Here is a 27,903-nt window from a genome sequence, read left to right on the forward strand (position 1 = left end):
GCTGTGCAGAGCCAGAAGGGTCCCCCTGAGCCTCCTTTTCTCCAGGCTGAGCCCCTTCCCAGCTCCCTCAGCCCCTTCCCAGCTCCGTTCCCTTCCCTGGGCACCCTCCAGCCCCTGCAGGTCCCTCCTGCCTGAGTGCCCAGATCTGGGACACCCCTCGAGGTCCCTCAGCAGTGCCAGCACAGGGGACAGTCCCTGCCCTGGTCCTGACTCACAGGAATTTGTTAATTTATGATTTATTTGCAGTCCAGGAGCCCTCACCTTGTCCTGGCCTTAGCTGGAGGTTTCCCAGGTCCCTGTGGAGCTGCTGATGGGATCAGAGCCATCCAAATGGATTCAGGTGAGAGATGAAAGCCAAGGGACACCTGGATGTGGAGCAGTGTGGATCCCTCGCTCCAGAAACACTTTTTTGGCAAACTCTGCTCCTCCAGGGGTGTCTGCTCCAGCAAAGGACACTCCAGGGAGGATGGACACTGGGAATGTGTCACTGGAAACCTGCAGAGCTGACAGGTAAACAGTGCTCACCTTGCCTCTGACTCAAAATGGCTTTGATTTCACCTCCCCTGCACCTCCTGTCCCCTGCTGGGCTCCGGAGCTCTGTCAACAATCAGCAATGCTGTTTTAGCTACATAAATGCTGGGTTGGCATTTCCAAACACCTCTCAGCTCAGGGATTACTGACAGGTATCTTCAAAGCTCATCTCACCAAGATCCTGGCTTTAGGATGGAATTCACTCCCAAGTGGCCCTGCTCAGCAAGAGGAGGGAGAATCAGAAGGTTTTTAAGGCACTTCTCTGTGTCAGCCTTGCTTAATAACGTGCCCAGAACCAAGAAATGGGGCCCAGAGCGTGTCCAGCTGGTTCCAGCACAGGAAAAGCAGGAGCAGCTCCAGCCAAGAGCTGCTTTGGGAGCAGGCACTGAGTCACTCCCACCCAACTCTGGGAGTGCTGAAGCCAAAGAGAGCATTTCTATTCTGTACCTGGCAGCTGGGAACCCTTCCCCAATACAGGATCCCCTTTTTCTCTACATTTGAGTTCCTGAGCCATCTCTGAGCACTCCCGGGCCAAAAGACAAGAAATCTGTAGGGGATTAATAATATAAACCTAATGAAAATATACCAAAGCTTTTAGTTCTTCCAGTTTTTGCATAAATCTTCCTGAATAAATCCCCAGTTTATCTCCAGCCAACACCCAGGGAGTGCTGAGGAGCTGAAGGGAGCTCTGCAGGTGATGGGCCCTGGTTTTGGCTGTCCTGTTATCACATGCAGTGCACACAGGGCCAAGGTGTCCCTGGCACACCCTGACAAGAGGTTAAGTTGGAATTCCTTATGTGGGAACTGAAAGTGGAAATCCTGGGCAAGGGGATTCTCAGACCCTGAACAGCCTGGAGAGGGAGCAAAGGCAAAATTCCTGTCTCCAGCAACCCCTTAGAGCTTCTCCTCAATCAAAAACACTTCCAAAATCCTTTCCTTTTTGAAACCCCAGCACTGAATTTGCCTTCCTCCTAAAGGAGAGGGAAAAGCAACCCCCAGCACAGTGAGCACGAGGCTGTGCCCAAACACACTCTGGCCTTTCCCTGTTTACCTTCTGTTCTATTTAGATGACATTTCCCAGGCACCTGAGCCTCTCCCAGCTGGGATCTCAGCATCCTCTTCCAGGAGGAAAAGCAGTGCCAAGGTCACCCCAGGCTCACTTCCCAGCCAGTGCAATCACCCCCTGCTGCCCCTTCCAGCTGAGCTGACCTGAAGGTGCCCATTTCTCCTCAGGGGCTGTAAGAGGAGCCCCCTCTGACTGTGCACCTGCAGAGGGACAGAAATCCCACCGAGATTTCACTTCCCCAGTGCTGCTGAATCAGAGCTGGCCCAGGGAAAAAATTCCTGCTCAGTGTTCTCCCCAAAGCCACATCCAGGAGGGAAGCAGGGCACAGAGGTGCTGCAATCACATTCCCTCCGTTATTTCCTTACCTTGCAGCCTCAGTGCCTTTGAACTCCAGCCGAGCTCCCTGTGGCACCCAGGTGCAAACATCCCTGGTTTCAGGGGCTGTGGTGGATCCCAGCCTGTCCCCACAGGAGCAGAGCAGAGCTGAGAGGCCCAGCTGGAATTGCTGTGCTGCAGGAGAAGCAGGATCACTGTCCCCTCACCTGCAGGGACAGCAGCTGCTCCTCCTGCCACACACCAGGCACAGGAGGGAGGAGAAGCCTGGCACAGAAACATCTGGGATGCTCCAAGCTGAGCTGGGCAGAGCCAGGGAAAACCTCCCTTGCCATGGTGATGGAATAAAAGTGCCTGAAACAGCCACGAAACGGAGAGAGGAGGAAGCTCAGAGCCAAAAGATCAAATCCCCAGAAGATCCCAGCTCCTCCCTCCCCCCAGCCCTCAGGAGATGACAAAGGGGATTCGGGCACTGGTGTAAAATGGGTTTCAGAGGGCAAAATTACTGCAAGGTTCAATCGCTTCCAGAAATACTGAATATAAACAAACACTTTATTTGTGTAAATACTTCTGCAAAAGCCTGCAGTGAGGAGATACCAGCTGGAGCTGTGGCGCAATACTCCAGAAATTCAGTAACATTTTCTGGACTAAAATGGTAAATCTGACAGAATCAATGACTCAGAGGACTTGAAACACTTCTAGAAAGGGTCACAATTGTTTTGGCTGAATTATCATTGAATACATTATCTATGGTTAATTAAATATAAGAGTTATAATAAACCATTGACTGCAATCCTGCATTAACGCAAATTTAGTAACATTCACATTTTCTGGTGTTCAGTGCTCCTCCTCCAGTCAGCACAGAGCAGGGCTGAGGAAATGCTCCCATTAGGCACTATTCTCTCCCTCTTATCCCATGTATTTCTAGTTCCACATTATCCCAAGAATTCCCACAAAGAGCCTGAAAAAACCAACACTGCCTTTGCTGTGTGGAGCAGCCTCACCTCAGTTTTACAGAGCTAAACATGACAGAAATCCCCATTAGCCACATTTACCCCAAATTCAGAAAATCACCACCAGGATGACGAGCAAAATTGGATAAAATGCTCTAAACTGTACAGCTTTTACCTCAGGAAGTGTCATTTTCTAGGCTGGTAACACCAATTTTAAACAAGCACGGATGAGAGACCAGGCCAGAGCTGGGAATTGGCCTCTGCAAGGTCTGCCAGCCCTGGGCACCCCATGAGTGCACCAGCAAAATGTGCATTTTACACCTGCGCTGGCAGCCAACACCTGTGGGCACTGGGAGCACCTTTCAACACACAACACACACGTTCTGGGGCAAATAGCAGCAGTTTTTACTGAGCAGATGGAAAATGTGCGTTCAGGAGGGAGCAGAAGAGCTCCCAGGCTGTGTCCCAGGGACCCTGAGCTGCCCCAGGCACCAGGCTGCCCCACATCCCCTCCTCTGCCTGCCTGGAGGGAGAGCTCAGCTTCCAGCCAGCTGCAAGGGGCACAGTTACCTTCAAGAGGGTGGAACCAACAATCAGCAACTTGATTTCCATAGTACAGAGGCAAATACACCATGAAAATGAAATCTAACAGTACAAAATGCTTGAGAACATTCTGTTTCCAAGGTGCTAAACATGGGGGCTTCATTTCCCCCCAAAAAATGGGTTGAATATCTCTAGAAACTACCACAGACCACCAAATTCTCTACTTCTGTGTTGTTTGTTTTTTTTCCCTACTTCTGGCCTTCTCTGCAACAGCTGGAGAATATTCTGACCCTTCCAAAAATGCACACAAGACACCAAGATTGTGCTCAACAGGTTTACTCAGACTGGACTCTTAAATGGTCAAGAAAAAGGCACAGATTAAAAGAGACTCTGATGACTCTTTTGAACACGGCAAATGGAATTGTTGTTTATAAGGAAAAAAAATACTGCTATGAATTGTATGGGTTGAAAAGTTAAAATCTTCTTCCCCTTTCCTAATTATTGGCCTTCATTAAAATGGAACTTAAATTAAATTGTATAAACATATGAAATAAAGTCTCAGTATTAGGAAGTTTTGTTTTGCTTTTTTTTTTTTTTTTTGTTTCCTCTATGTACAACTCTTAGTATACAATTTGCACTTTCCATTTTACAGTTAACTACATCCTCCTGGCCACGGGGAGAGCCGAGGGCGCCTTGGTGGGAAATGCTTTGCATTTGGAAAAAATCCTGCTTTTTCTTGGCCAGCAGTGCCAGGGGGAGGGAAGGAGGGAGGGAGGGAGGGAGGGCAGGCTGGGGGCACCCCTCAGATGTAGTCATCCTCCACGGGCTCCCCGTTGACATCACAGTAGTGGATGAAGATGGCCACGACCCTCTGGAACACGCCCTTCCTGACCTGCCGCAGCTCCGAGATCTCCTCGCCGATGGTCTCCATGCAGATGTCAGCCGAGAGCTGCCCCTTCCTCCTCGGGGCGTAGATGGTGGCTGGGCAACGACAGCAAGGAAAAAGGGGATGTTTCTCCCAAAAGCACTCCCCAGCCAGGCTGGTTTTGCATCCAGACTTGGCAAAAAGAGGAAAAGCCTCCCCTGACCTGCTGCATTTAAGGAATGTTCTCTCCTGCCTTCCTCAGAGCTTTCACAGCTCCAGTTCCCATGTCCAAAAGTCTGGCAGTGGAATGAATCCCAGAGCATCAGAAAGCCTCTCCCTGAGGCCTCTCTGACATTATTCCAGGTTATCCATTACTTAAATGTTTTATAAACAACAGCAATTAAGGATAAAGCAGCAGCGCTCTCCTGAATTTTCATGGCTTTAACACCATGACTCTTAAATACTTATCGTTTGGTAATTCAGACCTCATATTGAACTACAGGCATCAAGCCAAGCTAAAATAAAATTAAATTACATCAGTCCAAAATAAAATTTTAAAAAGAAATTAAGAAACAAAACCAGAGAAAGGTATAGCCAGAACAAAAAAATCTCCTCCTCATCCTCTTAATATTCCTAAACTGGAGCTGGGTAAGAATATCCAAACAAGGATCAATTAAAAATACCTCTAATGAAGGTAGAGGTATTTTTAACCAGGATGTTCCTAATTAAGTAATGGAAGAACATTATTTTGTCTGCTAGCAAGTAAGGCTTTTAATTGAGCCCCAGGCACTGCCTACCATCATATCTTAGCAGACAAGCTCCTCAATAGAAAGAGCCACATCTGCAATAAATTCTAACCCACATCATCTCCATGCCAGAGTTTCCAAGTCCAGTTTTTAACTTTTATATCAGATTTCTGGAGCTTTCTCACTTCTCTCCAGCCCACCTTAACAACAGATCTACCAAAAGCAGCCTAAGGAGCAGAAAATTGAGAAAGAAAGGGAAGCATTGGCAAAGCAGCAACTCTGTGAAGAAGGCAAGCAGGTTACTCACTCCTCTCATCGTCCTCAAAGTCGTATCTGGCGTAGCTGTTGGGCTCTGCTGTCCTCAGGGACCTCAGCCAGGGGAAGTCAGTGATCATGGAGTAAGGAGCACCATCCACAATGCCTGGGAGAGGGACAGGTGAGGAGCCAGAGAGGAAAAGGAAAACGCCCCCCCTGCAGCACCAGCAGCCTTCAAACACTGAGCACCACAAAGCTCCTCCTCACTTCATTCCCCCACTGAGCTGTTTGCCCACAGGGAATGGTCTCCACACCTCTGGAATGATGCAGAGCTGCTTCTCTTAGCAGGAGGCTGAGCAGGAGCCCCGAGCTCCCCACAAACTCTCACCTTCCAGGGTGTAGATGTCTCTGCCCCAGGGGTATTTGGGGTATTTCTTCAGGTCCTCCTCAGTCCTGGTGGCCTCAGGGAAGAACTCGTATTTAATCAGCTCTCTGGGGAGAAGGAGGGAGAGGTCACAGCCAGGAAATGGGGAGGTGGGAGGGAAAAAAAGCAAAGGAGAAATCCTAATACACAACCTTCCCTTTAGTGAACCTGAATCCATGGAAAAACTGCCCCAAGAGCCTCACACCAACTCAGCCTCCATCCCTTCACTCTGGAGAGCAACCACAGCCAACAGAACAGGTTTAGAACTGCTTAGAGATCCACAATTCCCTGCTGCTGGGAATTTTCAGGAGCTGATACTGATTGAACATCACCTTCCACAGGAACAACCCTATTTCTTGAAGCAAATCACTCTTTTAAAAATTATTTGTTTTACGCCTTGAAGACATTTCCCAACTATTCCAACAACTTCAGTGTACAACTGCATTATTGCTGGATGAATGTGATAGTTATTGCTGGAGAATTTATAGGATTTGCTGGAGAATTTATAGGATTATCCATGTGGGTTTACAGTCTGTTTTCTATTAAATGCATCTCCACACTGGATTTACACCGCACCACCCAGAATTCAACCTTCAGCAGTAACCAAATGGATTTTTTTTTTTTTTTTTTTTAATTTGGGTGACAGAATAGAGCAAGTATGGAGCTGCAGCTGCTCCAGGACACCTTGGCAGAGTCCCTGGAGGGCAAATGCTCCCTGGCTGAGGGTCAGGACTGCCCAGGGCTGCCTGCCTGAGGGTCAGGGATGCCCAGGGAGGGTCAGGGCTGCCCAGGGAGGGTCAGGGCTCCCTGCCTGTGGGTCAGGGCTGCCTGCCTGTGGGTCAGGGCTCTCTGCCTGTGGGTCAGGGCTGCCTGCCTGTGGGTCAGGGCTGCCTGCCTGTGGGTCAGGGCTGCCTGCCTGTGGGTCAGGGCTGCCTGCCTGTGGCAGTACTCACTGGTTGATGTTGGCTATGGTGTCCATCCAGCTCCGCACCCGCACCTTGTTGCGCACGTTGGGGGGGTTGCTGAACTCGTGGATGATGCAGATGTGGTAGGGGTAGGGGCCACTGAAGATCTTCTGCTCCAGAGTCAGCGTGTCCACCTGGGGACAAACACTTGTGAGCACCACAAACACTGGGATGGGGCTGCACACAGAGCAAACAGGTATGGACCACATGCCCAGAAAATGCAGCAATGGGAGAGAATTTTAACAACACAAATAAATACAGGACTGAGGGGAGTGAAAGCTCCCCAGTGCAGCTTTTCCAATTTATCTTCTCAAATACTGGAATTGGATGGGAAATGTCTAATTTCTGATGTCTTTCCCAGCTCCAATGTGGAAATAAACTCCATAAAATTACAGAATGGCCTAAAACGACATTAATTCCTCAGAATTTTTCTTACAAGGAGGGGATCAGTGATTTCGGGTTTTATTGCCATGTAATATTTTTATCACTGTCCTCTAATAGATGTGGTTTCAAAGCAAAGCTAGTTTTATGGATTTTAGGTATATTTTAGGTATAATCAACCTTCCGTTGTTGGCAAGGCAAGACAGGAGCGCAGGAGAGGAGCAGCACCACAGAGGGATAAAATCAAACATTCCCAATCTTCCAGATATTAAATGAAGCCCGCATAAAAGCTCATCAGATGATTTGAACAATTCCCTAAATGTCCCTGCTTCCAGCTCCTTCACAGCCTGGGGAAGGAGAGCCTGGCTCCCAGTCCCACCAGTGTCCTGCAACACTGCAGCATCAGGAGGGGATGGAGCCTTCAGAATCTCAAACTCTGCTGTTCCTCAGTCTGACAGCACGTGGGTCAAGGCTGTCAGATCCCTGTGCCATGCTCTGCTCACACATAGCTGTGAGGAGCACCCAGGTTCCCACAGCCTGAGATATTCAGTCTGAAATTAACTCAGTGCCTCCGTCTATGATGCTTGTATCCAAATCATCTGTTCTGTGTATGCTGGATATGAAGTTCTGCACCTTTAAGAGTGCAGTTTACAATATTCCCTAATGCAATGAATACTGGAGATAGTGAATTTTAATATTTAATCTACCAGAGTAACTTAAAATCCAAGTAGCAGATTCTGCAATAAAAAACCCTGCTGGGCTTTAAACGACCAAATTTCTGAGTTGTGCTGTTGGAACATTTCCTGCAAAGCCCCAGGCAGAGCTCCTGGTGTGCTCCCAGGGAATGCAGGCTGGCTTGTACCTGCTGCATGGGACGAAGGTAAATGATCCTGTTCCTCTCTGGGGGCATCCTGAGGATCTGATCCAGGACCTGATCCATGTTCAGCTTCTTGCACTGGGCGTAGTCAAAGCGATTCACAACGGGGGCATTTTCCACCTTCAGGTGTTTCAACACACGGCACCTTGTAGCTAGAAAAGGAAATCAATACCTCAGGAGCCTCCTGGCAGAGAATTTCAAGGCTGGCAGGTTCAAAAGAAGGCAAACAAGCAATATAAGTTCCAAAAGATTACATAAGTATATCAGATATAGGCCAGCTCTTCATTTTCTCCACATTATCATCAAATTTTCAAGCTGGACCCTGCCAGATGTGGCCTTTTAAAAGGCCATGTCAAATTTCATCTAATAACCTTCTCCTCCCTCTGTTTCTTTCACTGAAATGGTCTGTGGCCTGCCATAACTTCCAAAATCAGCTCAAACACAGAGGACTGGGAAGCCACATAATGGAAAATAAAATTGTTTCATTTCTAGCAACTCTGCTGATGTAATCCAAATTTCCTTCAAAATCAATGTGTGTTCTAAATATTCTGGAATAAAGAAATAATTCCTTTATTTCTGCTAAGTACACAGATCTGATGTCAGAAGAAAAAGTTTTCCTTTAGATGGTGCAGAAGACAATAAATGACCCAATCCAGGAGCAGTCACACCCTGGCATGTGAAACTAATGCAAGCTAAGTGCCAGCACTGAAAGCAGATTTTTATCATGTCAAAGAGCAAAAGTATCATCCTGTCAGCTAAAAAACCTATGGGAGAATGAAGAAATGAGAGAAAAACAAGGTACTCAAACTCATTTCATCAACTTCTAATTACTGTATTACCATTCTTCAATAAACATCTCATCTCCCTAATTGTCAGATCATTTCAGCTGTTGATTTTCAGATATTAATCTTTATTAAAGCTGTTATAAGAGCCATTCAGAGTGGGAAGCAGCAATATTTGGAGTTCTAATTCATCAGCAATGCAGCTGATGAATACAAAATGAGCAGTGGCCTGACTTGAATTCTTTCTGGAATTTCCAATAATGCCAGAGGGAGGAGGCAGCCCTGACATGAACCACATACCATGGATGAACATCATTTTAGGGCAGTCTTTCAGCACCAAATCTGTTATTCCACAGTTGGTCAATGTGATTCCTACGAGGTTTTTGGATTTCAAAGTCAGTACCTGGGGGAAAAAAAAAAAAAAGTATGAAAGTGTAAAAATGAACAAAAAATAAATTGAATTTTATGAGATACAAGAAGATATGAATTAATATAATATAGCTTCAGTTCCCAGCAGGTGTTTATGGTGATAAAGCTGCAGGGAGTGAAGGAAAAGCCCTTACCTGAACATGATCATCCTCAATCACAGGGTCACTGGTACTGGTGGATTTGTCAGCTGTCCTTTTCCTCTTGGTGGTTTGCCTTGGCTTTGGCTTTGCTACTTCTGGAAACAAAAACATGGCAAAATCTTTCCTCTGCTCCATGTCAGGACAGCTGAGAACAGCCCATGCCAACTTTTCCCACACAGGTAAATCCAAACACCTGCCTGGCTTCAGAACAAATCTCTGCTTGCTCAAACCCCACTGTCATCTTGGTGCTCAGAATTATTCCCAATAAATATCTTTATAGGTGAAAACCCAGGAATGCTGAACCTACACCACAGAAAGATGTGGAGCCAGGAAAAGAAAAGATTCATGGTTAGGTTACATTTGAATCTCTGCAGGAAACAGAACATCCTTGACAAATACAAGACCCAAAATAGCTTTAATGTTTAAATAGTAGAAATTACCTCAAACTCCTGGAAAATATGTTCTTTGTAACTGTCACTAAGTTTTTCCTAATATAGCAAAGGATGCCCAGGTATAAAATCCTTTAATGTTCCTAAGCTCCACCAGGGACCTCAAATTCCTGCTTGACTTAACAGATGAGTCTTTGAAAAAAAAAACCACCACAAGTATTATTTCCACCAGGAAGAGGGAAAAATGCCCTAGAATTAATTTTCTATCATTAACAGATCAAAATGAGAAATTATTTTAAAACTAAGCTGTCTTTATTAAAACTTAAGGCATGTGCACAAACATCCCCAAATTAATTACTGGTTCTAAGGTAGAAACCAGACATTTTAAATTTATTAGCAAGATCTTTTCTTGAAAACTGAGCTGCATCTACCTGCAGAACATCTGAGGTGATTTAGGTTTTGTTAACATTTAGGAGCACTAAATAAACTGGAAATACACCAGGATATGAAGTGTTTGAATCATTCCATGTTAACAGAGGCAGGAATTTGCCCTCAATCTTCCCTACCTCCAACACTCATAGCAGCACATTTCATCTTTCAGTTTCATTTTACCTGCCAGATATTCCCAGCAAAGAATCCTGGATATATGAGGTCGTGCCATACTAAGATGATTATTTTGGACACCAAGTATATTTGAAAGAAACAGCAAGTTCCCCTCTCACATCTGTTGTGTTCTCCCTCCATTTCAGCCCTTCAGGGATTTTATTTTATGTCAGATGAACAAAACAATCATGTGAAGCACGAAGGTGTTTAATAAAAGGACAATTTTCAGTAAGTTTGATCACCCTGCCTCAAACACTTGGAAGCAGAACCCAATGCAGGTCCAAAAGCCTGGCTCCATTGTAATTATGACTTCACTGGTTGATAAAGCACCAGTTATAACCTTTGCCTCCTTGTTCAGATCTAAGTGTAGCTGCTGCCTTTGAAGGGAAGATTTTAATGCAGAGACAACTTCTGTTTCAATGAATCACAGCCTCCACAGGCAGGCAGAGTAGCAAAAAATTGCATTTGCTTTTCAATGGAGTAAAGCAAATACTGGTTGGAGTATGTATGGAGAACACAGAAAGAGCTGCATGGAGGAAAAAGTCAGTGGCACTTTCAGAGAAACCTGATTTTCCCTGGTGATGGCACCTCTGCTCCATCAAGCTCTGACCCTTTCAAACCACTCAGGTTTAATTTAAATCCCTGACTAACAAGCTGCACATCAGAGCTCCTGGGGGAGCTGCAGCTGCTCAGAGCTGTCCCATGGCAGCTCTGCCTGTACTCAGCCGTTACTCTGGGTGTGAGTCCTACCTGGCTCTGACACCAGAGGCACGTGGGACAGCCTGCTCCTGGCCCTGGTCAGGGGTCTCCGTGGATACTCCTCCTTGCAGTCCGGCTCCCAGCCCGGGGGCTGCGTGCTCTGCTCCTGGCTGCCAGCCCCACAGGCACTCCCACTAGTCCTGTCATCCCCAGGCTCTCCTGCAGCCCCACTGCAGTCTGGCAGTGTCCTAAGTGCAAAGTCTGGCCCGTCCCTGCAGGCCCCACTGGTGGAGGGGCTCTCCCCATCCCACCCGCCGCTCGTCCTGCGCTGCGCCTTGGAGGAGCAGCGGGAGCAAACGGAGCTCTCCTCGGGCTCCCTCTCGCTGCAGCCATCCCTCCTGCAGGGAGAGCAGCCACACTGCCTGGACTCCTCTCCAGCTGCCGGGCTGGTGCCAGCAGAGTGGCTCTGGGCTGCCTGGGCACAGTCAGGGCTGGGGGAAGCAGCGCTGCAGGAGCTGGATGCTGCCATGGATCCCGGGGCGTTGCTGCAGCTGCCATAGGAATCCTTGCTCTTGCTCCTCTCGGGCATGTCGCTGGCTGCTTTCATGTCAGCTTTGATCTGCTCACTGGTCACCTGGCAGCCCTTCTCACAGCTGCTCTCCTCCACAGGGAACTGCTTGGCCTGGCCCCCGTGGCTGGTGCCGCATCTCTTCCGCAGGGGAGTCTTTCCTTTGCCGCTGACTGCAGGAGTGAAGGGAGGGACAGCAGTGAGAAACCTCAAACAAACCTGAGTGAGAAACCTCAAACAAACCTGAGTGCTCCTCTGAGACAGCCACTGAAAACACAGGGCAGCCCAGAGGCCAATGACAATCTCCCCAGGAATGGGAATTATTAGTATGTGTAGCTGTTGCTGCATCTTTGTAATGTCTTGCAGCTATTTTTGGAGTGATGTGCTGCAGGGTTTACCACACAAATCTGCCAGATTGTCCAGAGCAGCTCACTGTTCACACAGGCACAGCAATATGAAAGACACACTGATAATAGACTCAAAGAATACAGAATAGTTTGGGTCGGAAGGACCTTAAATCCCATCCAGTGCCACCCCTGCCATGGCAGGGACACCTTCCACTGTGCCAGGCTGCTCCAAACCCCATCCAACCTGGCCTTGGGCACTGCCAGGGATCCAGGGACAGCCACAGCTGCTCTGTGCCAGGGCCTGCCCACCCTCACAGGGAAGGATTTTTTTCTAATATCTAATCCAGAGAGGCTGCTGTTTTCTTAAATACGAGGAATATGTCTGAGGAATCAAACAGGAACAGAGACAGGACTGAAGTTCACGTTTCAGCAGCAACCCCCAGCTCCCCCTTCTGGGTCTGGGTAGTGCTGCCAGCAGTAACAGCAGGCTCAGCTCACAGGTGAATAGGAACCCACACAAATCATAACAGAATTTAATCCTACTGAGATTGTAAAAGCCCTCCCAGCCCATGGAACCCAACCCCTGCCCTATCCCCACCTTGTCCCCAGCTCAGAGCACCGAGTGCCACCTCCAGCCTTCCCTGGGCACTCCAGGGATGGGGATCCAAACCTCCCTGGGCAATTCCAGTGCCTGAGCACCCTTTCCATGGAGAAACTCCTGCTGAATGTCTGCATTAATCCTCTCAGCTCATTACAATACCCCACGCCCCAAATCCCAGGTACTGGCAGTATAAAAATTGATGCAAACTCTCTCCAAACACAGATTCTTTTCTCCCTGAAACCAGAACTGACACCCACACTGTGGGCTCACAGGCTTGATAAATTCTGTCCACTTGGGATTCCCAAAGAGGAGCTGCAGGTTTCTGATCAGTGCAGCACCACTGTCTGTGTTTCTGTACAGGACCTGTGACTGGAACTCAGATATGTCCTTCCACCTTCATCCTACATTTTAAACCAAGCTCGAAATGAACCTGAGCCACATGGAAAGGCTGAAGCTCAAAAAGGAATGTTGCACACCTGAAGGTTCTCTGATTTCCACTGGATCCCTGCTCTTCTCTTCCCCATCTGAGTAACTCTGTGCAATGCTGTTGGAGACACAGGCTCTGGAAGTGCCCACGCTTTCCTCCTCATCCTCACTGTCTGAATCATGGATGGTAATAGGAGCTGCTTTTACAACAGGTTGAATTCCACTTGGTCCTGAGAAGGAGAATATTAGCATTTCATGTAAAAAATAATCCATTTCATGGATTAAAGGGCTGAAAAACTTCTAGCAGTGCTTGAAAAACTGGTAAGCAATTATCTGGAGTCAATTTAGCCACTCATTCTGTGGGTCCCTCATTAGAATCTAAATGGGAGAAGAGCAAATTACTGCATTTCAGCATTAGAAATTCTGGTTTGGAAGGGGAGGAGTGTCACAATGGAGTGTTACTTCATGTTGTTGATATATTCAGTAGAAAATTATATTGTCCAGCAAGAAGTGGCAATGAAGAAATCAAGACTGCCTTGTGTCACTACTATAAATTAAATTAACATTGGAACAAGTTGTGCTGGCTTGAGAAAAAGCAAAAACAACCCAAATACTGCAGTGGAAGAACTAAGGCCATGAACACCACAACAGGCCAAGTTCATTCAGGCCTTCTGACTTTTATGATACTGAGCACAAAAATCAGGCTTTAAGGTCAAGGTATTTCCCTGCATATGCAAAGAAAGCTCTGGGCTGTAACAGAGAATAAATTCCTTCACAGAACTAAGCTGTGCTAACATAATTATTCAAAATCAGACAGCCATGCTGAAGAAAAATATGTAAAACCAGACTTACAGTGGAAAATGAATCCCTCAAGAAGATACCAAGAGGCGATTTCTTCCCAAACCAAGTTACCTGCTTGCTCCTCATCCACCTCCATGGGAAGAACAGCCTGGCTGGGAGCTGGCAGCTCATCCTGGCCTTGGCCAGCAGCGTCCCCTTCCTCCTGTGCCACCTCCTCCATCTCATTCAGGGCTGCAAAGGGCACCAGGAGGTCAGGAACAGGAAACAGAACAAACAGAGCCCACAAACACTCACAGGAAATAAATAAAAACTGCCTTGATTCCTTTGGTGAGCCTCTGGGTTTCACAAAGTACCTCACAGATTTGTTCTACATCTCTGTAGCCAAAGCCCAGCCTAACTTTTGGGGCTTAGTTCAGTCAGATTAAACCTCCCCCCAGGAGCTGAAAGAGCAACAAGCTTTCAGTGTAGATTCCTACCTTCACCAGGAGCCTATGTGAGTGGGAATGCAGATAAAATCCCCCCAAAAGCTGCCCCAGGATTCCCCTCAGCTGCAAACCCCCCAGAAGCTGCCCCAGGATTACCCTCAGCCCCAATCTGCTGCTCCTCAGCGGGGCCCTCCTGGCGCAGCTCGTTCTCCTCGTTCTGCTCGTTGGGGTGCTGGTGGTTGTTGTGGTGGATGTTTGGGTTGTTGTTGTTGTTCTGGTGGTTGTTGTTGTTATCATTGTCATTGTTGGAGTTCTGATTGCTCACCAGGGCAGAGGAGACCCCAATTCCTGTGCCTGCACTTAGGCCCACACGAGCACAGCCCTGGAAAGAAAGAGCAGAAATTCAGATTTGGAAACATCCCCTAAAGGAAAACCACTCTGCTGGAACTGTCTGGGAGAGCACACCACCAACAGGGAAACTGTCCCTCAGACTTCCTGATTGCAGAGGTCCATTTTCAGGCTGCCAACCCAGAACTTACACTGTTCAACTCCTAATGCAAGGGAAAGTCCTCAGAGCACTTCATCTTTATCTATTAATTGTGTTAATTTATTAATTTGCTGTGGATGATGACATGAATACAAACAGCAGACCAGAATCTTCCCAGCACACGAGGTACCATTAATGGCCAAAAGAAGCAGGTTTTACACTTTCTATTGCCTGCCAGCAGCTTACCAAGGATTTGTGTTAGTGTGGGAAGAGACAACATGAAGAAATAAAATTCCTAAGCTCTGAAAGCACTTCAAAAGGGAAATACTACCCCCATTTCACCCAGCAAAAAATCATAAAAATCTCTTAGTATTGCAAAGAGAGACCTAAGAGAAAAAAACAATAGAAAAAGCAGGAGCACAGTGAAATATCAGCAGAGATCTTGAGAGAATCAGCGAGTTTTACTTTTGATAGAATCAATGAGTTTTATTTTCTGGTCACACGTTCATTCCCTGCCACTGCTCCCACCTGCAGAGGCATCACCACTTTCCCCATGCTAAAGGCAACTGCAAACCAAAGTCATTTATTACCAATCTCTTTTAATGACAACTTTGAGAAGAATGCACAGTAGCTGGAGCTTGTAAAAACCCTGGCAATGAGAAAAAGCCAAACCATTCTCTGGAATTTACCTTTGGAGGCTCTCTAAACATCTGGTCCAGAGAAATGAACTCCAAGCTTGGCAGTAACTCGATGAACTGACTGAAAGAGTCCAGCTTGATGGCATGGCATCTCACCAGGGTCAGGTCAACCAGGCGGGTCCACCTCGAGTGGTCTGGGAACACAAGAGAGGCCTTTCCTGAGGGATTCCCACCTCACTCCTTGCTTATCACCCCCTTTTCAGATCTGACAGCAGCATCCTCTGGATCTCCAGCCTGTTCCCAGCATCACCATGGCCCCAAAGCAAGCATCATCTACTGTACTTACTAACAACAGAACAAGAACTAGAGCAGAGAAATTCTGGTTTAGCACAGAAATTCATATAATAGCTCTGAAATTTCAAAGGTGTGCAATACCTGTGATCCAATTATTTGGGTTATGTAGATGTGGGCAGTTGTAAATGACCAGATACTTGATGAAAGAAAAAACTTCATTTACAGCTTTCATACCAATATCTGTAATAATTCCTGGGTTTTCAACCACATCAGCCAAGCCGTACCTCACCAAGTCCGTACTCGTCATTTTACCTATAAAAGAGAGGAGCAGACACAGCAGTAAATTTGCCTTTTTTAGCAGGACTTTCTAACTCCTTACTGATCAGATCATTCCTTCAATAAAGCTCAGCCTTCCCAGTTTCAGGGAGTGAGGAAAACCAGATTTGGCTGTATGAGATCAGCAGCCTCAATACATGCAACATTAATATTCTTATTAATCACACGATGGAAAACACAGCAATTTCTGTAATCCTTATGGGTTTTTTATGGATATAAAAAAGTGTCATACACTGTAGTAAAAACTCATCAACGTAGCCTAGGTGAAGAGTTTCAAACTGTGGGAATTCCAGTTCAGCCATCTTCAAAGCAGAAAAAACACCATCTTTGGTCAAGGAAGGCTGGATCCGCACTTCGTGCAACCTGCAGGGAATTCAGAATTGCTCCTATCAAAATTCAGGCCAAAACACAGAAAACACTCAAGAAGGTGCCCTGTTCTAATAAAACAGAGAATCTGGCAGGACTCAGAGGGTATTTGCAGTTATTTTAATCACAGAACACTCTTGTTACGCAAAGTTTGTATGAGTATTCCTTAAACTCTGATGGTTGTTCTGGCTCTTGGATGTCATTTCTAAGACATTTATTTGGAAAAAGGGGAAGCCGAGAGAGATCTGAAGGGAGGTACCTTCGTGCAGCAGTTATGATGAGGTAGCCAAGATCCACTTCAAGTGCATTCTTGCAAGCTCCCAGAACTATAGTGTGCAAATTCCTAAAACCACCTGGCAAATAAAGAACACCCTTCTTATACTTCAGCCTCACATCACAGCCCTCAGCCCTACACATTTTCACCAGTGTTGTCTTGACTTTTTTCATCAAATCAAGAAAACAAATATTTGCACCTAACTCCTCCAATCCTGGTCTTGCTCATCAACAAATGAAGCTCATTAAGAGTTAACTGCAGTTCAAATATCAAAATTATACCCAATACAGAGCATGTTTAGCACTATGACCATAGCTCCAAACACTCAAAACAGAATATACTACAGACAAAAATCCCCCAGAATTTGCTAAAGCATTTATTTATTTATTTTTATTAAGGTATAAAGGATCAGGAGTTTCCCACCAGATCTCCAGCTGTCTTCTACCACGTGCTGGATAAGTCCTCCAAGAAATGGAACACGGACCAGCTCCAAGTGCTCCAGATTCCTGGCAGAAGCCAGGCCTGTCACCAGGGGAACATACTTCAGAGAGTTTGTGGGTCCTGCACACAACAAGGCCAGAAAGACAGAGCAGATTGTTCACTTCGTCCCGAATTATCCCATGGAAGAACTAAAACACATCCACACAAATCGCTCTAGAGCAGGAAGTCAACAGAACCACACAGCACCAAGTAAGGGACAGGACAGGGAGAGATTTCTGTCCAACACCACAAATCAAACAAGGGCAGCTCTCAGAATGTGGAATTCCAAGACTTTTAACAGAACCAGATTTCCTCCATGCTCTACCATCCCCTTCAGACAGGAAGAATCCCTCTTACCAGCACAGTTCCTCATGACAAAAGCACGTAAGCTGATACAAAGGAAATCTTTAAAAGGCTGTGGTTTGGTGAGTCTCACCCACTTCAAATAAAGGTGCCTCAGCATTGGGATACAAGGAATCTCAGGGACATTCACCCCTAATAATACATAAACAAAACAAACAAACATTTTAAACAAGCTTTAAACTAATCCGCTGCATGACAAATTCCTGGCTTTCAAAAGGAAGCTTTTCTGTGCTTTGTGGCAAGTGAGAAAAGCTGTGAACACTTGAAGCACAAGTTCTTCACCTTGGTTTGCCAATAATTCTTTAGAACTTGCCCTCTGCATCTGCCATCAAATATCCAACTAAGATCTTCAAGATGCCACAGCCCAAACTCCCTCTCCTCCAAAGAATTACAAATCTGCAGAGTTTCAAAGCCTTTAAATCCACCTGTGTGAAGCCAACTGCTTCACCACGACCACACTCACCTACTAAGTGCAAAGTCTGAATTTTAGCTCCTATAGGAATTTTCAGCTTGTTCTCAGGAGGAATTGGAAAAGCACCATTACGATTACGAAACTTCCCTAAAATGTGGACTTGGGGCATGTATGTCCAAATAGCTTCCACCAGCTCTAAATGAGAGGTCTCAACACCCTGGATAAAAGGAAGCAAAGCAAATGCTCTAACACCAGTTCAACAACAACATCCTCTTAACCATGTAAACTACAGAATGCAACATTATTTCACTTTTCATTTCTAGAAGACTTGTCTGTTTAAAAGCAGAGGGATCAGAGCTTTAATTCCTTGCTGGGCTTAAGAGCACCTGGGATTCCCAGTGGTGCAACTAAAAATAGTTGTCATCAGCAAGCAGGGTCACAATTAATTAACTCCTCCCTGTGCAGCCAGGCCTAAACCAAAGCCCTGGAAGCACCAAGTCCCTGGCACAATTTTTAACAGTGCTGAAGGAGGTTCTCTCCCCAGTCCAGCCACTCACCAGCAAATTTGGACAGGCCTGCAAAGCCTCTAAAACTCCAGGGATGCTGAAAGCTTCGTGGCCACGGACTCGGCGCCTTTCCAGATACCTGGGATGAAGACCATAAAGTTGTTCAATGTCTGGCATCTTCCTCAGCAGCGTTAGGAAGCTGGAATCAGTGAAACCTAAGACAACAACAACACATTTGGTATTGGTGTGGCAGCAGAGACTCAGCTCTGAACGGAAAGCCAAACACACTTCTCTCTTTATGTGGCAGTACAAGTTCTGCGATGTTGAAAAGATGCACTTGGTGAAGCAACAGCTTTTCTTTTACTTCCACATTCTAAAAATCATGACCTAAATACTCCTCTGCCTTGAATTTTGCAGGTTTGCTACAGTTTTCCTTCAGAGGAGCTGCATGGCTGCAGGTTTCACTGTGCTCTCTCCCTCCTCACAGGAAGCTTTGTGGGTCTATTTTTCCTGGAATTCCATTTACCAACTCCATGGCTAAAAAAAATCCCAGCTGGATCCCTTATTTCAGTCCACTATTCACCACAACTCACACTTCTCACAGAATCAGGATGGTTTCTTAAAGCAAAGCTTTATTTTATTCTAGTGAAAGACAGCATATAAAAAAGATTTTAACTGGGTAAGTCACTTGTACTTACACCAGTTTTAGGTTAGGTCTAAACATCTGCTTAATACCAGCCATAGCCAATCTCAATTTGCAAATCCTCTCATTTTCAGAATTCCCTCATTTTAGCTGTGTCCCCCACCAAATCACAGCAGTGTAATTTAAACCCAACAGAAATCCTGGTACTCACAGGGTTCACCCAGACTGACAAATTTATCTATTGATCTGCAGGTGGCTTAAGGTGTGACATCCAAACTTATCCTTACATTGTTAAGTGCTGGCAGATGAGTTGCTCCCTCACTCCATTGTATTTTTTGCTGCCTGCATACAAACAGCCTCCTCGTGGTATAACCCCTGGATAAACTCTCTTCCAACAATCAGACAAACACAGATTGTATTGACAGAGCACTCCCAATCACAGAATCACAGACTGAACTGGCTTGGAAAAGACCTTTGAGATCATCAAGTCACCAACCTACGACCTAATACAGCAACACGCCAAATTTGTGTTTGCACGCAGACAGAGACTTGGCAAGCCCTTCCCCAGGGCAGCCAGACAAAGAAGGGAAGAGCCAAGGCAGGGCAGGTTCGTTGTGCAGAGGTGAGGGGCAGCGAGCAGCTCACCTGTGGGCATGTACTCCCACCAACGCCCCGCACACAGATCCACCACCTTGACCACGCGCAGGTACAGCGTCACCGCCTCCTTCAGCTTCCGTGACAGGCACTCCATGCACATGATGTCCTGCAAGGGCAGGTACCTGGGGACAGCAGAAACAGCCCCTGCTGCAGCCTCCAGCTGTCCCAAAGCACAGCCTGGCTGCAGCAGCGGGGCCTTGCTCCCAGGGCAGGACGCTCGCTGACGCGGAATCGCCCGGCCGGGCTCTCGGTATGTCGGGAGTTTTGCTGAGAGTGACTCAGCAGCTCCTGACACTGTGGAACAGTCACACAATTGGAATATTAAATGCACAGATCACTTGGTTCTCTGGCCTATCATAGAATCACTCAGTGTTTGGGTTGGAAGGGACCTTAAAGCCCATCCAGCCTGGCCTGGGCACTGCCAGGGATCCAGGGGCAGCCCCAGCTGCTCTGGGCACCTGTGCCAGGGCTGCCCACCCTCACAGGGAACAATTCCTTCCTTAAAGTTAATGTAAACCAACCCAAACCCTGCTGACAAAGCCATTTGCCTCAACAGGTTTGATTAGGTTACTTTCTTTTTCCAGCACATACTGCAAGCTCAATTTCCAAATATTTTAGAGAGCTGCTGTTTTCCAAGAATTTGTGGGTGAGGCATTATGTTTTGGATAATAGGGCTGAGTGAACATCTGGGAGAAGGACTTTGCTGCTGGGAGGTCACATCCTCATCCCAGATCCCTTCTGCAAATACAACAATTCCCAAACAGTTACCTCCACTGTGCCCTACCCAAAAGTGTATTTCTGCTCTAAAATCAGTATTTGTAACAGAATTAAATCACTTACTTATTTATTCTTCATTCTAACATTCATGACACTCAAATTAATTAATTTTCAGTTTCCAAATGAATTTTGGAGACTGAAAAAAACATTTGTCATCCCTTTTTATCCACCACTCTGCTTATGGTACGTCCACTGTTTACTGTGTCACAAACAGGAAAAATTGGAGAAAAAAATAAAGAACACTAAAATAAGAAGCACTGAACTGATTTCTGCCAGGCTGCTCACCTAAAGATGTGGCAAAGCACTTCATGAGAGAGTTGGTTCATGTAATCTTTTGGCTCCTCAGCTTTGGTAGACTCTGCCCCTTCCCTGCTCGCTGCTTTCACAGTTTTCCGCCGGGGCCCCATCTCTGCTGCGAGCTCTGCTGGGAGGAAACGGGCACAGAGTCACGAAATTCAGGCAACTGAAACACAGAAGGGACAGAGCAGAGCGGGGAACAGCAGTGAAGCTGCAGAAAACAAGTTGTGGTTTGATTAGACAGAAGGGCTCAGACAAAACCTGAGGATTATCAGACAAACCCTCTCTACTGAGGGAGTTAAAACCTGGCTAAACCTGCTTAAACCCAGGTTTAACCAGAGATCAGTTCTTTTTATGAATAAAAAACCTTCAGAGATCCCACCCTGAGATCAAGGCAGTCACAAGGAAGCTGTGCAGAGATCACCAGCTCAGCACCAACTACAACGTTCCAGTGCAAAATAAAAGTCCAAAGTCTGTCTGGCAGAAAAATTATTTATTTTTCTTTCTGGTAAAAATGAGCTGCTGATGATGACTCTCTAAAAATGCCCCATGAAAAGCCCTCAAACCAGCTCCTCTTCAAGGTGAGAACACCAAGAAAAATAGTCAGGTTGCTGAGTTACAGTTCAAAGGCACAGAAAAACTGGGAGTCACTGGAAGCAGCGTGCAGGATCCTCTGCTCCCTCCCGAGCTCTGCCCTCCACCCTGCAATGCTTCATGGAAAAACACACACAATTACCACGAGAAGCAAAAAACAAGAAACTAAAAGAAAGATTAACTCGATGCCAACAGAAAATCACCTTCCACAGATGCTGAGATCCTTTCATGACTGTACCTAGCAAAGATTTGTTTTATTCTAACACAAGGACAAGAATGAGGAGGGCAAAGCATCAGCAGCTCAGTGAACCTGAGTTTAACAGGTCAGATGCCAAAATTCAGAGGGATGGAGGAAAAACAACTGGCAAAAAAAGGTAGGTTTTGGAAAAACTTTCAGCAAGGCCTCCACTGCAGCCTCCCTGTGATGCCAAAATTTGAAATACTGACAGCTTCACTGTGATGTAATTACAGCAAAACCCATGGTTCCACGTATTTTGGGTGCATCTTAAGTTGCTAACTGCATGTTACCACTGTTTTATTTTAAATGGGGATATTCAAACTATAAATCCCCACTGGATTTATTGTTTGAATGGCTCTCTGTTCCTCTTCATTGGGGGAATTCTCCAGCCAGAAGTGAAGACCCTGAGCTTGTTGCTCTTTTCAGGGCAGGCTGGAAGGGCTCAGTTTGGAGTGATCGACCTTGAAAAGCCCAAAATTAACTATTTATAGACTGAATTCCTGGGAAAACATCAATCCCCATTCACCTGGGATAACTCAGTTTGAACAGAGGGTTGCAACACAACCTAAAACCTTCCAGGCTGGCACAGCCATGTGCTGGGAACAATCCAGCAGGAAAGGGAACAGCAGAAAGTAAGAGAAATGAAAATATTAACAACCAAAGCAGTGAAAATCCTGCAAGACACAAATGACATCAGCACAACCCGCTCCTACCATGAAGGGGGAAAAGAAGAATTTCTCTCCATGAGTCTGCAGTTTCTGCACAATAAAATCTCCTCCTGGGGTTATCCTGAGCTAATGAGCACAGCTCTAACACCTCATTCTACAGCAGCGATATGACCCCATTTAAAAATAAAAGACAATAAAAGAGCTCTTTTATTTAAAAATAAAAGACAATAAAAGAAGCTCTTTCTTACACAGCAGAAAGAGCTTTATGTATTCAATAGAACAAACGGGATTTTGCGGCCCCCACCTCAATTTAATCCCGACAGCGAACGTCGCATGAAACAGCAGCTGGACGTGCCCTATTCTCGATGAGTAAACACCCCACGGACCTTAAAAAACTTAAAGAACCACGGGGAGACTCCGCAGCCAACAAAAATGAGGAAAAACGCGGCGAGAGCAGCCAGGGCCGGCCTGGCAAGCGCCGGCACCGAGGGGCGCTCCCGGAGCGGGGAAAACGGCAGGACGCGGTGATTTGTGCGCGGATAAGAGAAGGAAAAGCAGGTTTAACTAGGTTTAACCAGGTTTAACTAGGTTTAAGCAGGTTTCCCCGTCACCGCCGTTGACTCCCGGAGAGGAGGCCTGTGACAGCGGGGGAGGCCCGTGACAGCGGGGCCGGGAGGCGGCGGCGGCCTCGGGCTCCCTCCCCGCGGGCCGAGCCGGCCGCGTCCCCGCGCCCGGCTCCCCTCGCTGCCCTGGCTCCCCTCGCTGCCCTCACCTGCCCCGGCTCCCCTCACCTGCCCCGGCTCCCCTCACCTGCCCGGGTCCCCGAGCCCCGGTTGCGGCCGCGGGGCAGCGCCGGCCCCGCTTCCTGCGCGGCCCCTTCCGCCGGCGCGGCCCCTTCCCGTTCCGGGCCCGCCCCGCCGCAACCGCGGCGGCACCGCGGAGACGACACGGAACGGGAAAGCAACGAGCACCGAGCACCGAGCTGGTTTCTGCATGCCCGCCTGAAGATGTGGCAAAGCACCTCGTGAGAGAGGTGGGTCGTGGAATCTTTTGGGGCGCTGAGGGCTCCGTGAGCGGCTGGGCTCGCTCAGCGCGCAGCCAGGGGGGCGATTCAGCACTGTGGAAAATGCACACGTTATTATTGGCTTTTCGCAGATATTACAGTGAATAGCGTATGTGTGATGTTAGAAAGTTGTCCTGTATTAATTCTGTTAAGTAGTGTGTTAAACTGGGAAAAATGCATATTTTATTATTGGCTTTTCGCAAATATCACAGTGGCTGTTATGTGTAATGTTAGAAAGTTGTGCTGTATTAATTCTGTTAAGTAGTGTGTTAAACTGGGAAAAATACATATTTTATTATTGGCTTTTCGCAAATATTATCGTGAATATTATATGTGTGATGATAGAAAATTGTGCTGTATTAGTTCTCTTAAATAGTAAGTTAAATTGGGAAAAATGTACACTTCATGATTGGCTTTTCGCAAATATGTATAGTTCGGTGAATATAAAAATTTCGGTGACTATTATATATGTAATGTTAGAAAGTTATGCTGTATTAATTCTCTTAAGTAGTGTGTTAAATTGTGAAAAATGCACACTACGATTGGCTTTTTGTAAATATTACAGTGAATATTGTATGTATAATCTTAGAACTTTGTGCTGTATTAATTCTCTTAAGCAGTGTATTAAATTGTGAAAAATGCATACTTCGTGATTATGTTTTCACAAATATTACAGTGAATATTATGTGTGTAATGTTAGAAAGTTTTGTGGTATTAATTCTCTTAAATTGTGAAAAATGCATGCTTTATGATTGGCTTTTTGCAAACATTACAGTGAATATTATGTGTATAATGTTAGAAAGTTGTGCTAAACTAATTCTCTTAACTAGTGTGTTAAATTGGGAAAAATGCATATTTTATTATTGGCTTTTCGCAAATATTACGGTGAATGTTATATGTGTGATTTTAGAAAGTTGTGCTGTATTAATTCTCTTAAGTAGCATGTTAAATATAGTTTTGGTCAAAACACAATGTTAAAATAGAAACTCTGCGATGTCAGATACTTTTTAATTAGCTCAAGAAAGAGATGAGAGAATCAAGAAACTCTTCACACGGAGTTAACAGCGACAGGAAACATGAAGAGTTACAGCTTCCTTATCAAAAAAGACAAACATTCTTCCACCTTCTCTCCATCTTTATGGAACCACCAGGATTCAGGGGAAGAAGTTGACAAAAACCAGAAAAAATCCTCATTTGCAAGGAATTTATGCATCATGTATGAGATACATGAATATGCAACAGGCTGTTGCTTTTAAGGTTATGCCTTTGTTCACAAGGCGTGTTTTTGGCAGCTCAGTGCCCAAAAACATCTGGATGACCGTAATTCTTTGCTTTTTATTGTCTTGTAATTGTCCTAACTCTAAATTTTTATTACCCTAATTGTATTACTATTTTTATAACCATTTTATTATGATTAATAAACTTTTAAAAATTCTAAAAATGTTAATACAGCACTTCTAATCAATATAACATAATACATATAATATTCAATTTAATTTTTTCCAAAAGGCAATAATAAAATATGCATTTTTCACAGTTCATAAGTGATTTTTCCTGGCGAGTCTTTACCCTGGCACCACACGTGTATTTGCAGTATTGTGCAGGTCTGCACTTGAGCCTTGTTTTAATTGCTGTGTTTGGGTGGATCCCAGCAGAAATCACAATTCCCTCAGCATTTTAAAGTCATGTTTCATGCAAACCCCAAGGGGTTGGGTGACAAGGCTCCTTCATCACCCAGCAGACTGCTGAATTATTTTTTGTGAGTGACAGCGAGCAAAGACTCGGCTGTTAGTTCAGTGGTAATCCCAGAGGAATCCCCAACGCTCTGTGGTGGAGTAGGAATACCAAAATAAACTCTTGGCACAATCCCTGTGGATTTTGGATGTGTCGACAGAATCACTGAGGTTGGAAAAGGCCTCAGAGGTCACCGAGTCCAACCTGTGACAGCAACACAGCATCAAAAACAACAGAAAACAAAAAAAAACAGCCCCAAAAATGAGACAAGCGAGGCTTCCTGCGGGAAGGCCCAGCAGAGCTTGTCCTGCCCTCCCTCACCCCCAGGCAGGGGACACAGGGGTGGCAGCAAGAGGAGGTTGCCTGAAGGACATGGGAGACACTAAATGGAATTAAGGAATTTGGGCAGGGCCTTGGGGTTGAACTCTCATTGAAACAGTCACAGAATGTGAATGGTGAAGTGGTTACAAGACAGACAGCAGAAACCAAAACCACCCCATTTTTTCCATAACAGAAACCTTGTGATTTATCCCATAGATCAGCTGGATGAGAATCTTTGAACGTTTTTTGGGTTGCCCCATTTTTTTCTCCCTCCACTGCCATATGTGGGAAAATTTAGAATTTGAGGCACCCAAGGATATCTGAACTAAAACCCAAAGGAAAACAATCAGAAATGGGAGATGCTGAACAGTCATCAATAAAAATTCTGTTCTGGTCTTGATCAGCTGCAAAATGAAACATTGCATTTCTTGTTTCTCAGCTACAGCTGGTGGAAGCTATTTGGACACACAGAGTTTATATTTTAGCAAGGTTTCAGAATCCTGGTTCTCTGACACAGGTATTACTGAATCAAAAATAAAAGGACTGAGGGAATTAATGCCTTCCTTTAAAAACGCAAAGCTTTGCACCCCACAAACTCTCATTGCTTAGCAGCATCCCTAGGAGGTGTTTTTAAAGCTTTTATCTTCTGAGGGAATGCATGTTCTCCATCCCAACCGATCATGAATTGTGGAATGGTTTGGGTTGGAAAGGACCTCAGAGATCTCACTGCACCCCTGCCACGGGCAGGGACATTCCCACTGTCCCACAGCTCCATCCAGCCTGGCCCTGGACACTCCTGATCACCAAACAAGACATTAATTACACAGCAAGCAGGAAGCAAAACCTCAACATTCCAGAATTAAAGCTTCTAAGAGAACATCTCTGAGTAACCAAAGCCCTCAGGTGCATGAGCACAGGTGAGGACAGTGCTGTGGTTTATCCCCAGCCAGCTTTATTCTAGCGCTGGCTTTGCTTTTGCAGGGATCCCACTGCCTGATTTCCAGATTTCATCACCTCTTGTCTTAGAATGAAGAAAATGTTTTGTAGGACCTCAGGAAAACCCTTCCTTGACCCTCACATGCAAATACATCAGCACTAAAGACACACCAGGTATTTAAGTACCTTTCCAGTGCAGAGTTTTGCACTCTAATCTTCCCTGAGTGCAGGTTCTGTTCTGTGTCCTATTCCATACCTGTCACTGCCAGGTGTCCTCAAAGGGGTAATGATTAGCATTGACCCCATGATTGCAGAAGGCTGATCAATCGCATCATTATCCTGCACTCATTAAGAAACCCAGTGCCCTGCAGACAGTTCGATGCAGTTTTACCTCACTGGCCCTTGAATCCAAACACCATCCATTGGCCAATCACAAAACCACCCTTTGGTAAACAAATGTCCATAACACATTCCACATGTGCACAACAACAGGCACAGCAATTGGAGATTAGACTTGTTTATCACTCTTTTCCCTGAGCTTCTCCCAGCCTTCCCCAGGACAATGCCTGGCATAGTTGTGTGTTGCTCTCTGTGGCCACAGCTGCTGCCACACGCTGATATTTTAATTTCTGCCTTACAGAATCCGAGCATCAGCTTGCTCAGGCTCTGCTCATTTTCCCTTCCCCATATTTCCATGGCATTGCTCCATGCCACAGACCTGACTGGCCAGCCTGGCCAGCCACTCCAGCATTTTCTGCAGGTGTCACTTGCAGCAATTTGCAGATGATGCTCTGTGCTCTGGTATGTGGCAGGAGCTGCCGTGCTCTGCCTGCTTTGAGCTGAGCAAAAGCAGCCACGTGGGCAAGTCCTGCTCTCCGCTGCTCCTGGCTCAGGGATTCCATTTCAGAAATAGTCAGGGACAAACTGGAGTCCTAGGGAAATGCATGGGGTAGGTTACATCTCTGACTTGCAGACTTGCAACTCCTGGGGCTGTATGAGAATTTTGGTGTCTTGGGTTTGGTGCACAAACCCAGCCCATTAAATATCCCAGCAAACCAAAGCAGAGGGTGGGAATATCCATGAGGCTGGAAGGCAGCAAATATCCACAAATCAGATTTTTCTGATATCATGAGGAGACCTCAGAGATTCCCTTTGTTTTCTCAATCTGATCTTTGTTTTCTCATTTTTATCTTTTTCAGTCAAGGTGATCTGTTCTAGGAACTTCTTCATTGAAGCCTCTGAACTACAAGGAACTTTTGTATTACCTTCCTCACTTTCATTCCTGCTGCCTAATTGCTGGGACCTGGTTTCCAGATAAACGGAATTCAGGATAGGGCTGGATTTGTTCTGTGTCCAGCTGTTCCAAAATTTTCCTCCTGGCAGCCCAATAAGGGCAGTCATTCACCATTTTAATTCTGGGAAAACACATTCCCATAACCAAGAATTGAGTAAGAGACACAAATTAGTTTAACAGTGAAGATAATCAGGATGTAAGAGCAGGACATAAGTTTCTTAATTTCTTTAGGTTCTGAAATTTATCAAGTGAAAAGATTAATGAAAGTTCCTATTTAAATGACAGGATTTAACAGACTTCTGCAGTCTTACATTTTACCACATTTGTCTCATTTAAAGCAAAAAAAAAAAAAAAAAAAAAAAAAAAAAAAAAAGCC

General features: G+C 45.8%; 1 protein-coding gene and 1 long non-coding RNA gene across 5 annotated transcripts; one reads left to right on the forward strand and one right to left on the reverse strand.

The window, feature by feature from the left end:
• Positions 1–3,746: 3,746 nt before the first annotated feature.
• Positions 3,747–23,087, reverse strand: FBXO38 (F-box protein 38). Of its 4 annotated transcripts, none has more exons than XM_012575065.5 (22): positions 22,990–23,087; positions 20,668–20,803; positions 19,594–19,727; positions 18,357–18,520; positions 17,851–18,016; positions 17,382–17,519; positions 16,968–17,105; positions 16,530–16,623; positions 16,137–16,267; positions 15,710–15,880; positions 15,326–15,468; positions 14,306–14,531; positions 13,836–13,955; positions 12,974–13,153; positions 11,033–11,722; positions 9,285–9,385; positions 9,022–9,124; positions 7,925–8,091; positions 6,670–6,815; positions 5,681–5,784; positions 5,345–5,458; positions 3,747–4,407 (listed from the first exon to the last, which is right to left on the reverse strand). In XM_012575065.5, the coding sequence occupies exons 2-22, from the start codon at positions 20,787–20,789 to the stop codon at positions 4,229–4,231; spliced, it is 3,531 nt and encodes a 1,176-aa protein (XP_012430519.4). In that variant the 5' UTR covers positions 20,790–20,803; positions 22,990–23,087; the 3' UTR covers positions 3,747–4,228. The 4 variants fall into 4 exon arrangements, with proteins under 4 accessions (XP_012430519.4, XP_030140092.4, XP_072791522.1 ...); XM_030284232.4 differs by having other exon boundaries at positions 20,668–20,890; positions 22,990–23,050; XM_072935421.1 differs by having other exon boundaries at positions 18,357–18,444; positions 22,990–23,045.
• A 23-nt stretch (positions 23,088–23,110) lies between these two features.
• Positions 23,111–27,806, forward strand: LOC140685042 (uncharacterized). The gene is made up of 2 exons (XR_012058210.1): positions 23,111–23,212; positions 26,279–27,806. It is a non-coding gene; the product is annotated as an uncharacterized lncRNA (long non-coding RNA).
• Positions 27,807–27,903: the final 97 nt, after the last annotated feature.

Source organism: Taeniopygia guttata, chromosome 13, assembly GCF_048771995.1.
Source record: "Taeniopygia guttata chromosome 13, bTaeGut7.mat, whole genome shotgun sequence".
NCBI classification, from domain to species: Eukaryota; Metazoa; Chordata; class Aves; order Passeriformes; family Estrildidae; genus Taeniopygia; species Taeniopygia guttata.

Excerpts from the sequence above, each read along its gene's own strand:
- FBXO38 (XM_012575065.5), bottom strand. The coding sequence starts at position 20,789 with ATGGGGCCCCGGCGGAAAACTGTGAAAGCAGCGAGCAGGGAAGGGGCA. Across the intron at positions 18,017-18,356 it reads AGGCCTGTCCAAATTTGCTG|GGTGTTGAGACCTCTCATTT; the intron begins GTGAGTGGCTGG and ends CCTTTTATCCAG. Across the intron at positions 17,520-17,850 it reads TCAGACTTTGCACTTAGTAG|GGGTGAATGTCCCTGAGATT; the intron begins GTGAGTGTGGTC and ends ATGTATTATTAG.